We start from the raw sequence: 13,207 nt of genomic DNA, 5'->3' as shown, positions 1-13,207 counted from the left end.
GGCCCACTCACGTCGAGCAGGGATGGATTTATCCTGGGAATGGGCCGGGAATTCCCAGTGGGCATTGATGATTTTTGGGAGTTTTGGGATTTTTGGGATTCTGGGAGTTCCCATTTGAGATTTTTGGGAATTTATTCCGGGAATTTTTTCCGGGAATCTTTTCTAGGCCCACTCACATCGAGCAGGGACGGATTTATCCTGGGAATGGGCCGGAAATTCCCAGTGGGTGTTGATATTTTTTGGGAATTTTTGGGATTTTGGGAGTTCCCATTTGTGATTTTTTTGGGAATTTTTTCCAGGAACTTTTTCCAGGAATTTTTCCTGGGAATTTTTCCTGGGAATATTTTCCAGGCACACTCACATCGAGCAGGGATGGATTTATCCTGGGAATGGGCCGGGAATTCCCAGAGGGTGTTGATATTTTTTGGGATTTTTGGGATTCTGGGAGTTCCCATTTGTGATTTTTAGGAATTTTTTCTGGGAATTTTTTGGGAATTTTTTCTGGGAATTTTTTCTGGGAATGTTTTCCCGGCACACTCATGTCAAGCAGGGATGGATTTATCCTGGGAATGGGTCAGGAATTCCCAGTGGGCATTGGAGATTTTTGGGATTTTGGGAGTCCCCGTTTGTGATTTTTGGGAATTTTTTCCTGGAATTTTTTTTTGAATTTTTTCGGGAATTTTTTCCGGGAATTTTTCCCGGGAATGTTTTCCCGGCACACTCACGTCGAGCAGGGATGGATTTATCCTGGGAATGGGCCGGGAATTCCCAGTGGGTGTTGATATTTTTTGGGATTTTTGGGATTTTGGGAGTCCCCGTTTGTGATTTTTGGGAATTTTTTCTGGGAATTTTTTCCAGGAATTTTTTCTGGGAATTTTTTTGGGATTTTTTTCTGGGAATTTTTGGGAATTCTTTTGGTTTTTTTTTCCCAGGAAGTTTGGTATTTTTGGGAATTCTCAGGTTGAGCAGGGACAGATTTATCCTGAGAATTCCCACTGGGAATGGGCAGGGAATTCCAAGAATTTCCATTGGGCATTGGGAATTTTGGGAATTGGGGATTTTGGGAATTCCCAGTCGGAATTTTTTGGGAATTCTGGGATTTTTCCAGGATTTTTTGGGAATTCTCAGGATGAGCAGGGACGGATTTATCCTGGGAATTCCCACTGGGAATTCCAAGTGGGCACCGGAGATTTTTGGGATTTTGGGAATTGGGGATTTTGGGAGTTCCCAGCTGGAATTTTTGGGATTTTTTTCTGGGAATTTTTTGGGAATTTTTTTGGTTTTTTTTTTTCCAGGAATTTTGGAATTTTTGAGATTTTTTTCTGGGAATTTTGGGGGATTTTTTGTTTTTTTTTTTTTTTTTTCCAGGAATTTTGGAATTTTTTGGAATTTTTTCTGGGAATTTTTGGGAATTTTTTGGGTTCTTTTTTCCAGGAATTTTGGAATTTTTGGGATTTTTTTCTGGGAATTTTTGGGGTTATTTTTTCCCGGAATTTTGGTATTTTTGGGAATTCTCACCTTGAGCAGGGATGGATTTATCCTGGGAATGGGCCGGGAATTCTCAGTGGGCGTTGGAGATTTTTGGGATTTTTGGGATTTTGGGAGTCCCCATTTGGGATTTTTGGGAATTTTTTCCTGGAATTTTTTTGGGAATTTTTTCCGGGATTTTTTCCCGGGAATGTTTTGGGGGCGCACTCACGTCGAGCAGGGATGGATTTATCCTGGGAATGGGCCGGGAATTCCCAGTGGGTGCTGATGATTTTTGGGATTTTTGGGATTTTGGGAGTCCCCATTTGGGATTTTTGGGAATTTTTTCCAGGAATTTTTTCCAGGAATTTTTTCTGGGAATTTTTGGGAATTTTTTTGGGTGGTTTTTTTCCCAGGAATTTTGGTATTTTTGGGAATTCTCACATCGAGCAGGGACGGATTTATCCTGGGAATTCCCACTGGGAATGGGTTTTTTGGGAATTCCCATTGGCCACTGGGAATTTTGGGAATTGGGGATTTTGGGAGTTCCCAGTTGGAATTTTTGGGATTTTTTTCTGGGAATTTTTTTTTTTTTTTTTTTTTCAGAAATCTTGGAATTTTTGGGAATTTTTTCTGGGAATTTTTTGTTGTTTTTTTTTTTCCAGGAATTTTGGTATTTTTGGGAATTCTCACATCGAGCAGGGATGGATTTATCCTGGGAATTCTCACTGGGAATGAGCCGGGAATTCCCAGTGGGTTTTGATATTTTTTGGGATTTTGGGATTTTGGGAGTCCCCATTTGTGATTTTTGGGAATTTTTTCTGGGAATTTTTTCTGGGCCCACTCACGTCGAGCAGGGATGGATTTATCCTGGGAATGGGCCGGGAATTCCCAGTGGGCACCGGAGATTTTTGGGAATTGGGGATTTTGGGAGTTCCCAGCTGGAATTTCTGGGATTTGCTGGGTTTTTTATGGGAATTCCAGGTTTTTTTTTGGGAATCCTCAGGTTAAGCAGGGATGGATTTATCCTGGGAATTCCCTGACCTTGTTACAGGCTGGAATCCCAAGAATTCCCAGTGGGCACCGGGGATTTTTGGGATTTTGGGAGTCCCCGTTTGTGATTTTTGGGAATTTTTTCCTGGAACTTTTTCCAGGAATTTTTTATGGGAATTTTTTATGGGAATTTTTTTGGGAATTTTTTTTTGGAATTTTTTCTGGGAATTTTTTTGGGAATTTTTTTCCGGGAATTTTTTCTGGGAATTTTTTTGGGAATTTTTTCCGGAATTTTTTCTGGGAATTTTTTCCGGGCGCACTCACGTCGAGCAGGGATGGATTTATCCTGGGAATGGGCCGGGAATTCCCAGTGGGTGTTGGAGATTTTTGGGATTTTGGGAGTCCTCATTTGGGATTTTTGGGAATTTTTTCTGGGAGTTATTTCCAGGAATATTTTCTGGGAATTTCTTCCTGGAATTTTTTCTGGGAATTTTTTCTGGGAGTTTTTTCCAGGAATTTTTTCTGGGAATTTTTTCTGCAAATTTTTTTTTGAAAGTTTTTTGGGATTTTTTTCTGGGAATTTTTGGGAATTTTTTTTGGGTTTTTTTTCCCAGGAATTTTGGTATTTTTGGGAATTCTCACATCGAGCAGGGACGGATTTATCCTGGGAATTCCCACTGGGAATGGGTTTTTTGGGAATTCCCATTGGGCACTGGGAATTTTGGGAATTGGGGATTTTGGGAGTTCCCAGTTGTAATTTTTGGGATTTTTTTCTGGGAATTTTTGGGGTTTTTTTTCCCGGAATTTTGGTATTTTTGGGAATTCTCACCTTGAGCAGGGGCGGATTTATCCTGGGAATTCCCACTGGGAATGGGCCGGGAATTCCCAGTGGGCGTTGATATTTTTTGGGATTTTGGGAGTCCCCGTTTGTGATTTTTGGGAATTTTTTCCGGGAATTTTTTCCGGGAATTTTTTCTGGGAATTTTTTTGGGAATTTTTTCTGGGAGTTTTTTCTGGGAATGTTTTCCCGGCACACTCACGTCGAGCAGGGATGGATTTATCCTGGGAATGGGCCGGGAATTCTCGGTGGGCGTTGGAGATTTTTGGGATTTTGGGAGTTCACATTTGTGATTTTTGGGAATTTTTTCCAGGAATTTTTTCTAAGAATTCTTTTGGGAATTTTTTCTGGGAATTTTTTTCTGGGAATTTTTTCTGGGAAGTTTTTTGGGAATTTTTTCTAGGAATTCTTTCTGGGAATTTTTTTGGGAATTTTTTCCGGGAATTTTTTGGGAATGTTTTGCGGGCCCACTCACGTTGAGCAGGGACGGATTTATCCTGGGAATGGGCTGGGAATTCCCAGTGGGCTTTGGAAATTTTTGGGATTTTTGGGAGTTCCCATTTGTGATTTTTGGGAAATTTTTCCCGGAAATTTTTTCCGTGAATTTTTTCTGGGAATGTTTTGGGGGCGCACTCACGTCGAGCAGGGACGGATTTATCCTGGGAATGGGTCGGGAATTCCCCGTGGGCGTTGGAAATTTTTGGGATTTTGGGAGACCCCATTTGTGATTTTTGGGAATTTTTCCTGGAAATTTTTTCCATGAATTTTTTCCGGGAATGTTTTGGGGTGCACTCACGTCGAGCAGGGCGCTGTCCATGCTGAAGCCGTGCGTGCTCAGCAGCGCCTGCAGATTGTCCAGGCTGGAGTCGATCGTGTCCAGGTGCTCGTTCAGCTCCGACCTGGGAACCCCGATAAACAACGGCAACAGAAACCATAAACAACGGCCGGAATGAGAAACAATGGGAATGATAAACAACAGAGGGAATGAGAAACAACGGGAATGAGAAACAACAGCGGGAATGAGAAACAACGGGAATGATAGACAACAGCGGGAATTATAAATAATGGGAATGATAAACAACAGCGGGAATGATAAACAACAGCGAGAATGAGAAACAATGGGAATGATAAACAACAGCGGGAATGATAAACAACGGGAATGATAAACAACAGCAAGAATGAAAAATGAGCAAAAACGAGAATGAGCAACAATGGGAATTATAAACAACAGCGGGAATGATAAACAACAATGGAAATTATAAATAACGGGAATGTTAAACAACAGCGAGAATGAGAAACAATGGGAGTGATAAACAACAGCGGGATTGATAAACAACAGTGGGAATGATAAATAATGGGAATGTTAAACAACAGAGAGAATGATAAACAACGGGAATGATAATCAACAGCAAGATTGATAAACAACAGCGGGAATGATGAACAACAGGAATGATAAACAACAGCAAGAATGATAAACAATGGGAACGATAAACAACAGAGGGAATGAGAAACAACAGCGGGAATGAGAAACAATGGGAATGATAAACAACAGCAGGAATGATAAATAACAGCGGGAATGATAAATAATGGGAATTATAAACAACAGCATAAATGAACAACAGCAACAGCAGGAATGATAAATAACAGGAATGAGCAATGATGGGAATGATAAATAACAGCAGCAGGAATAAACGACAGCAACGACGGGAATGATAAACAACAACAGCGGGAATGACAAACAATGGGAATGATAAACAACAGTGGGAATGATAAACAACAGCGGGAAGGACAAACGCCAACAGTGGGAATGATAAACAACAGCGGGAAGGAACAACAATGGGAATGGTAAACAACAGCAACGGGAATGATAAACAACAGCGGGAGTGATAAACAACAGCGGGAAGGAACAACAATGGGAATGGTAAACAACAGTGGGAATGATAAATAACGGGAATGATAAACAACAGCGGGAATGAGAAACAACAGCGGGAATGAGAAACAATGGGAATGATAAACAACAACAGGAACGATAAACAACAGCGGGAATGATAAACAACAGCGGGAATGATAAACAACAGCGGGAATGATAAACAACAGCGGGAATGATAAACAACAGCGGGAATGATAAACAACAGCGGGAATGCGAAACGGCAACAATGGGAATGAGAAGCAACAGCAGGAATGATCAATAACGGGAATGATAAACAACAGAGGGAATGATAAACAACACCGGGAATGATAACAGCGGGAATGAGAAACAACAACAATGAGAACGATAATCAACAGTGGGAATGATAAACAACAGTGGGAATGAGAAACAACGGCGGGAATGAGAAACAACAGCGGGAATGAGAAACGGCAACAATGGGAATGATAAACAACAGTGGGAATGATAAATAACAGCGGGAATGATAAAGAATGGAAATTATAAACAACAGCGGGAATGATAAACGACAGTGGGAATGATAAACAACAATGGGAATGAGAAACAACAATGGGAATTAGCAACAACAATGGGAATGAGAAACAACAGTGGGAATGATAAATAACGGGAATGATAAACAACAGCGGGATTGATAAACAACAACAGGAATGAGAAACAACAGTGGGAATGACAAACGGCAACAACGGCAATGATAAACAATGGGAATGAGAAACAACAGCAGCAGGAATGAGAAACAACAGCGGGAACGAGAAACAACAACAGTGGGAATGATAAACAACAGCGGGAACGAGAAACAACAGCGGGAATGAGCAACTGCAACAATGGGAATGAAACAACAGCAGGAATGATAAACAACAACAGTGGGAATGATAAACAACAGAGGGAATGAGAAATAACGAGAATGATAAACAACAGCGGGAATGATAAACAACAACAATGGGAATGATAAACAACAGGAATGAGAAACGGCAACAATGGGAATGATAAACAACAGTGGGAACGAGAAACAACAGAGGGAATGGGCAACTGCAACAATGGGAATGAGAAACAACAGCAGGAATGATAAACAACAGAGGGAATGAGAAATAACAAGAATGATAAACAACAGCGGGAATGATAAACAACAGCGGGAATGAGAAATAATGAGAATGATAAACAACAGCAGGAATGATAAACAACAGTGGGACTGATAAACAACAGTGGGAATGAGAAACGGCAACAATGGGAATGATAAACAACAGCTGGAATGATAAACAACAGCGAGAATGAACAGCAGGAATGGGAATGAACAGCAGGAATAGCAATGGGAACGAATAAACAACGGGAATGGAAACAACATTTTGGAATTTTGGGAATTCCTCCCCACTTGACTTTTCCCTAAGCTGGGAATTCTGGGAATTTTGGGAATTCTGGGAATTCCTGCTTTCCCCAAGCTGGGAATTTTGGGAATTCCTCCCCGTTTGAACTTTCCCAAGCTCGGAATTCTGGGAATTCCCGCTTTCCCCAAGCTGGGAATTTTGGGAATTTCTCCCCATTCGAACTTTCCCCAAGCTGGGATTTCCAGGAATTTTAGGAATTCTGGGAATTCCCGCTTTCCCCAAGCTGGGAACTTTGAGAATTCCTTCCCATTTGAACTTTCCCCAAGCTGGGAATTAATTTGGTGAATTTTGGGAATTCTGGGAATTCCCACTTTTCCCGAGCTGGGAATTAATTTTGGGAATTCCTCCCCATTCCCGCTTTCCCCAAGCTGGGAATTAATTCTGGGAATTTTGGGAATTCCATCCAAATCCCACTTTCCCCAAGCTGGGAATTCTGGGAATTTTGGGAATTCTGGGAATTCCTCCCCATTCCAACTTTCCCCAAGCTGGGAATTAATTCTGTGAATTTTGGGAATTCTGGGAATTCCTCCCCATTCCCGCTTTCCCCGAGCTGGGAACTTTGGGAATTTTGGGAGTTCCTCCCCATTCGAACTTTCCCCCAGCTGGGAATTCTGGGAATTTTGGGAATTCCGGCTTTCCCTGAGTTGGGAATTCCTCCCCATTTGAACTTTTACCCAAGCTGGGAATTAATTCTGTGAATTTTGGGAATTTTGGGAATTCTGGGAATTCCAGTGTTCCCCGAGCTGGGAATTCTGGGAATTTTGGGAATTCTGGGAATTCCTCCCCATTCAAACTTTCCCCAAGCTGGCAATTAATTCCATTAATTTTGGGAATGCCTCCGCACTCCCGCTTTCCCCGAGCTGGGAATTTTGGGAGTTTCAGGAATTCCTCCCCATTCCCACTTTCCCTGAGCTGGGAATTTTGGGAGTTTCAGGAATTCCTCCCCATTCCCACTTTCCCTGAGCTGGGAATTTTGGGAATTCCATCCAAATCCCATTTCCCGAAGCTGTGAATTTTGGGAATTCCTTCCCACTTGACCTTTCCCTAAGCTGGGAATTTTGGGAATTCCTCCCCATTCCCGCTTTCCCCGAGCTGGGAACTTTGGGAATTTCTCCCCATTTGAACTTTCCCCGAGCTGGGAATTGTGGGAATTTCGGGAATTCCTCCCCATTCCTGCTTTCCCCGAGCTGGGAATTCTGGGAATTTTGGGAATTCTGGGAATTCCTCCTCCATTCCCACTTCCCCCAAGCTGGGAATTTTGGGTATTTTGGGAATTCCATCCAAATCCCACTTTCCCCAAGCTGGGAGTTCTGTGAATTTTGGGAATTCTGAGTTTCCCTGAGCTGGGAATTTTGGGAATTTCTCCCCATTTGAACTTTCCTGAAACTGTGAATTTTGGGAATTCCTCCCCATTCCTGCTTTCCCCGAGCTGGGAATCAATTCTGTGAATTTTGGGAATTTTGGGAATTCCAGTGTTCCCCGAGCTGGGAATTTTGGGAATTTCTCCCCATTTGAACTTTCCTGAAACTGGGAATTTTGGGAATTCCTCCCCATTCCCGCTTTCCCCGAGCTGGGAACTTTGGGAACTTTGGGAACTTTGTGAATTTTGGGAATTCTGGGAATTTTGGGAATTCCCTCCCACTTGATCTTTCCCTAATCTGGGAATTCTGGGAATTTTGGAATTCCTCCCCATTCCCGCTTTCCCCAAGCTGGGAATTCTGGGAATTTTGGGAATTCCTCCCCATTCCCGCTTTCCCCGAGCTGGGAACTTTGTGAATTTTGGGAATTTTGTGAATTCTGGGAATTCTGGGGATGTCTACCCTGCCTCTGCTTTTTCCGCACTGGGAATTCCATGAATTTTGGGAATTCCATGAATTTTGGGAATTCCAGGAATTCTGTCCCCTCTTTTCTGGAGCTGGCAATTCCATCCCAATCCTGCTTTTCCCAAGCTGGAAGTTCCTGAAATTATGGGAATTCCTCCCCATTCCCACTTTTCCTGAACTGGGAACTCCTGGAATTTTGGGAATTCCTCCCCATTCCCGCTTTCCCTGAGCTGGGAATTTTGGGAATTCCTCCCCATTCCCACTTTTCCCGAGCTGGGAATCCTGGGAATTTTTGGAATTCCTCCCCATTCAAACTTTCTTTGAGCTGGGAATTTTGGGAATTCCAGGAATTCCTCCCCATTCTCACTTTCCCCAAGCTGGGAATTTTGGGAATTCCTTCCCATTTGAACTTTCCCCGAGCTGGGAATTTTGGGAATTCTGGGAATTCCCGCTTTCCCCGAGCTGGGAATTTTGGGAATTCCTTCCCACTTGACCTCTCCCTAAGCTGGGAATTCTGGGAATTGTGGGAATTCCTCTGCACTCCTGCTTTCCCCAAGCTGGGAACTTTGTGAATTTTGGGAATTCTGGGGATGTCTACCCTGCTTCTGCTTTTTCCGCACTGGGAATTCCATGAATTTTGGGAATTCCATCAATTTTGGGCATTCCAGGAATTCTGTCCCCTCTTTTCTGGAGCTGGCAATTCCATCCCAATCCTGATTTTCTCAAGCTGGAAATTCCTAAAATTACGAGAATTCCTCCCCATTCCCACTTTTCCTGAACTGGGAACTCCTGGAATTTTGGGAATTCCTCCCCATTCCCGCTTTCCCCGAGGTGGGAATTAATTCTCGGAATTTTGGGAATTCCTCCCCATTCCCGCTTTCCCTGAGCTGAGAATTCTGGGAATTTTGGGAATTCTGGGAATTCCCACTTTCCCTGAGCTGGGAATTTTGGGAATTCCATCCAAATCCCATTTCCCGAAGCTGTGAATTTTGGGAATTCCTTCCCACTTGACCTTTCCCTAAGCTGGGAATTTTGGGAATTTTGGGAATTCCTCCCCATTCTCGCTTTCCCCAAGCTGAGAATTTTGGAAATTTCTCCCCATTCCCACTTTCCCCGAACTGGGAACTCCTGGAATTCCAGAATTCCTCCCCATTCCCGCTTTCCTCCAGCTGGGAACTTTGGGAATTGTGGGAATTGTGGGAATTTTGGGAATTCCGGGCCCGTCTCTCACTTGTCGAGGCAGGCGACGCTCAGGCACTTTTCCGGGGGCTGGGGGGTCCCGGCGGCGCCTCCGGGTTCGTTTTCCCGCAGGATGGAGTCGATGAAGGTGGACGGGGACAGCGGCGTCTCGGAATTATTCCCGGAATTCCCAGAATTATTCCCGGAATTATTATTCCCGGAATTATTCCCGGAATTATTATTCCCGGAATTATTCCCGGAATTATTCCCGGAATTGCCGGCGCCCTTGGGCTCCTCCCCCTGCGGGCTCCGGGCGGGGCTGGGCGGCTCCTCCTTGATCCGGATGGGCGGGCTGCTCCTGGGAAAAATGGGGAAAAAATGGGAAAAATGTTGGGAAATATTGGAAAAAAACTTGGGAAAAATGGTGGGAATTATTATAAAAATAAGGGGAAAATAAGGGGAATAATAAGGAGAAAAATGGGAAAATAATGGGGGAAATAATGGAAAAATAATGAGAAAATAATGGCAAAATGATGGGAAAATAATGGGAAAGTTAATGGGAAAATAATGGGAAAATAATAGGAAAATAATGGGAAAAATTGGAAAAATGATGGGAAAAAAAAGGGGAAAATGATAGGAAAAATAATGGGAAAAACTGGAAAAATGGGAATGGAGAAAATGGGAAAAATGATGGGGAAAATAAGGGGGAAAATTATGGGAAAAAAAAGGAAAAATATTTGGAAAAATGTTGGGAAAATGGGAAAGCAATGGGGAAAATAATGGGGAAAATACTGGGGAAAAAAGGGGGAAAATGATGGGAAAAAAATTTGGGAAAAATGGGAAAGCAATGGGGAAAATATTGGGGAAAAAGGGGGAAAATGATGGGAAAATAATGGGAAAAATTGGAAAAATGGGAAAAAGGGGGGAAAATGATAGGAAAAATAATGGGAAAAAATAATGGAAAAATAACGGGAAAAACTGGAAAAATGGGAATGGAGAAAATGGGAAAAATGAGAGAGAAAATAAGGGGGAAAATGATGGGAAAAAAATAGGAAAAATATTTGGAAAAATGTTGGGAAAATGGGAAAACAATGGGGAAAATAATGGGGAAAATGTTGAAGGAAAAATGGGGAAAATGATGGGAAAAAAAGGGGAAAAATAATGGGGAAAATAATGAAAAATAGGAAAAATGAGAATGGAGAATATGGGAAGAATGATGGGAAAATGGGAAAGCAATGGGGAAAAAAATAGGAAAAATACTGGGAAAAATGGGGAAAATAATGGGAAAATAATGGGAAAAAGGGGAATGGGAAAAGTGGGAATGAGGAAAGACAGGGAAAATGGGAAAAGGAAAAATGGGAATGGGAAAAATGGGAAGAACAATGGGAAAATGGGAATGGGAAAGGGGAAAATGGGAAATGGAAATGGGGAAAAATGGGAATTGTCTGCACCTTTTATCCACCTCCCTCCCCCATTCCCAGGGAATTTTTGGGAATTCTCTCCCAGGGAATTTCGGGAATTCTCCCCATCTCCCATCCAGGCTCCATCCCCAATTCCCAGGGAATTTTGGGACCCCATTCCCATGGAATTTTGGGAATTCTCTCCCAGGGAATTTTGGGAATCCATCTCCACCTCCCATCCAGGCTCCCTCCCCCATTCCCATGGAATTTCGGGAATTCTCTCCCACCTGTCCTCCCCCATTCCCAGGGAATTTTTGGGAATTCTCTCCCAGGGAATTTCGGGAATTCTCCCCATCTCCCATCCAGGCTCCATCCCCAATTCCCATGGAATTTCAGGACCCCATTCCCAAGGAATTTCAGGAATTCTCTCCCAGGGAATTTCGGGAATTCTCTCCCACCTCCCATCCAGGCTCCATCCCCCATTCCCACTGGTTTTTGGGATCCCATTCCCGGGGAATTTTGGGAATATTCCCCACCTGCTCTCCCCAATTCAGAGGGAATTTTTGGGACCCGATTCCCAGAAATATTTGTGATCCCATTCCCAGAGGATTTTGGGAATCCATCCCCACCTCCCATCCAGGCTCCCTCCCCCATTCCCAGGGAATTTCAGGATCCCATTCCCATGGAATTTTGGCAATTCTCTCCCAGGGAATTTCGGGAATTCTCTCCCATGGAATTTCGGGAATTCTCTCTCATGGAATTTTGGGAATTCTCTCCCACCTCCCATCCAGGCTCCCTCCCCCATTCCCATGGAATTTTGGGAATTCTCTCCCAGGGAATTTCAGGAATTCTCTCCCACCTCCCGTCCAGGCTCCCTCCCCCATTCCCATGGAATTTTGGGAATTTTCTCCCAGGGAATTTCAGGAATTCTCTCCCACCTCCCGTCCAGGCTCCCTCCGGGCGAGCCCTCGGGGCTGGACGGCGCCAGCTCGGTCACGTCCGAGATGATGGGGCCGGAAATGGGGCCGGAAATGGGGCCGGAAATGGGGCCGGAAATGGAACCGGAAATGGGGCCGGAAATGGGGCCGGGATCGGCCGCAAACAGAGCGGGGCCCGACAGAGCCGGGGCCGGGGCCTGCATGGGAAACAACGGGAATGGGAATGGGAACGGGAACAGGAATCCCATAAATCCCCATCCCAATAAATCACAATAAATCCTATTCCCAAAAAACCCCAATCCAAATAAATCCCAATCATCCCGTTCCCAAAAAATCCCGATCCAAATAAATCCCAATAATCCCATTCCCAAAAAATCCCAATCCAAATAAATCCCAATAATCCCGTTCCCAAAAAATCCCGATCCAAATAAATCCCAATAATCCCATTCCCAAAAAATCCCGATCCAAATAAATCCCAATAAATCCCGTCCTCAAAAAATCCCGGTCCAAATAAATCCCAATAATCCCATTCCCAAAAAATCCCAATCCAAATAAATCCCAATAATCCCATTCCCAAAAAATCCCGATCCAAATAAATTTCAATATTCCCGTTCCCAAAAAATCCCAATCTAAGTAAATCCCAATAATCCCATTCCCAAAAAATCCCAATCCAAATAAATCCCAATAATCCCATTCCCAAAAAATCCCGATCCAAATAAATTTCAATATTCCCGTTCCCAAAAAATCCCAATCTAAGTAAATCCCAATAATCCCATTCCCAAAAAATCCCGGTCCAAATAAATCCCAATAATCCCGTTCCCAAAAAATCCCAATCCAAATAAATCCCAATAATCCCATTCCCAAAAAATCCCGATCCAAATAAATCCCATCGCCAAAAAATCCCGATCCAAATAAATCCCAATAATCCCATTCCCAGAGAACCCCAATAAATCCCAAACCAAATAAATCCCAATCCCAATAAATCCCACTAAATCCCAATATATGCCAATCCAAAAAAATCTCAATAAATCCCATCCCCAAAAAATCCCAATCCAAATAAATGTCAATAATCCCATTCCCAGAGAACCCCAATAAATCCCAAACCAAATAAATCCCAATAAACCCCAATCCAAATAAATCTCAATAATCCCATTCCCAAAAAATCCCAGTCCAAATAAATCCCAATAATCCCATTCCCACAGAACCCCAATAAATCCCATTCCAAATAAATCCCAATAATCCCAT

At 43.2% G+C, this 13,207-nt stretch overlaps 1 protein-coding gene across 2 annotated transcripts in view; it reads right to left on the bottom strand.

Annotated features, from left to right (window-relative positions):
• Positions 1-13,207, bottom strand: part of HSF1 (heat shock transcription factor 1) — a 62,108-nt gene that overhangs the window by 11,108 nt on the left and 37,793 nt on the right. For both annotated transcript variants that reach the window (XM_074558578.1, XM_074558567.1), the window contains exons 8-10: positions 11,963-12,159; positions 9,677-9,982; positions 4,095-4,197 (exon numbers count right to left, since the gene is read on the bottom strand). In XM_074558578.1, the coding sequence (XP_074414679.1) occupies positions 4,095-4,197; positions 9,677-9,982; positions 11,963-12,159 (606 nt within the window). The remainder of the gene's footprint in view (positions 1-4,094; positions 4,198-9,676; positions 9,983-11,962; positions 12,160-13,207) is intronic.

Source organism: Zonotrichia albicollis, chromosome 1, assembly GCF_047830755.1.
Source record: "Zonotrichia albicollis isolate bZonAlb1 chromosome 1, bZonAlb1.hap1, whole genome shotgun sequence".
NCBI lineage: Eukaryota > Metazoa > Chordata > Aves > Passeriformes > Passerellidae > Zonotrichia > Zonotrichia albicollis.
This window is presented reverse-complemented; position numbering and strand designations above follow the sequence as displayed.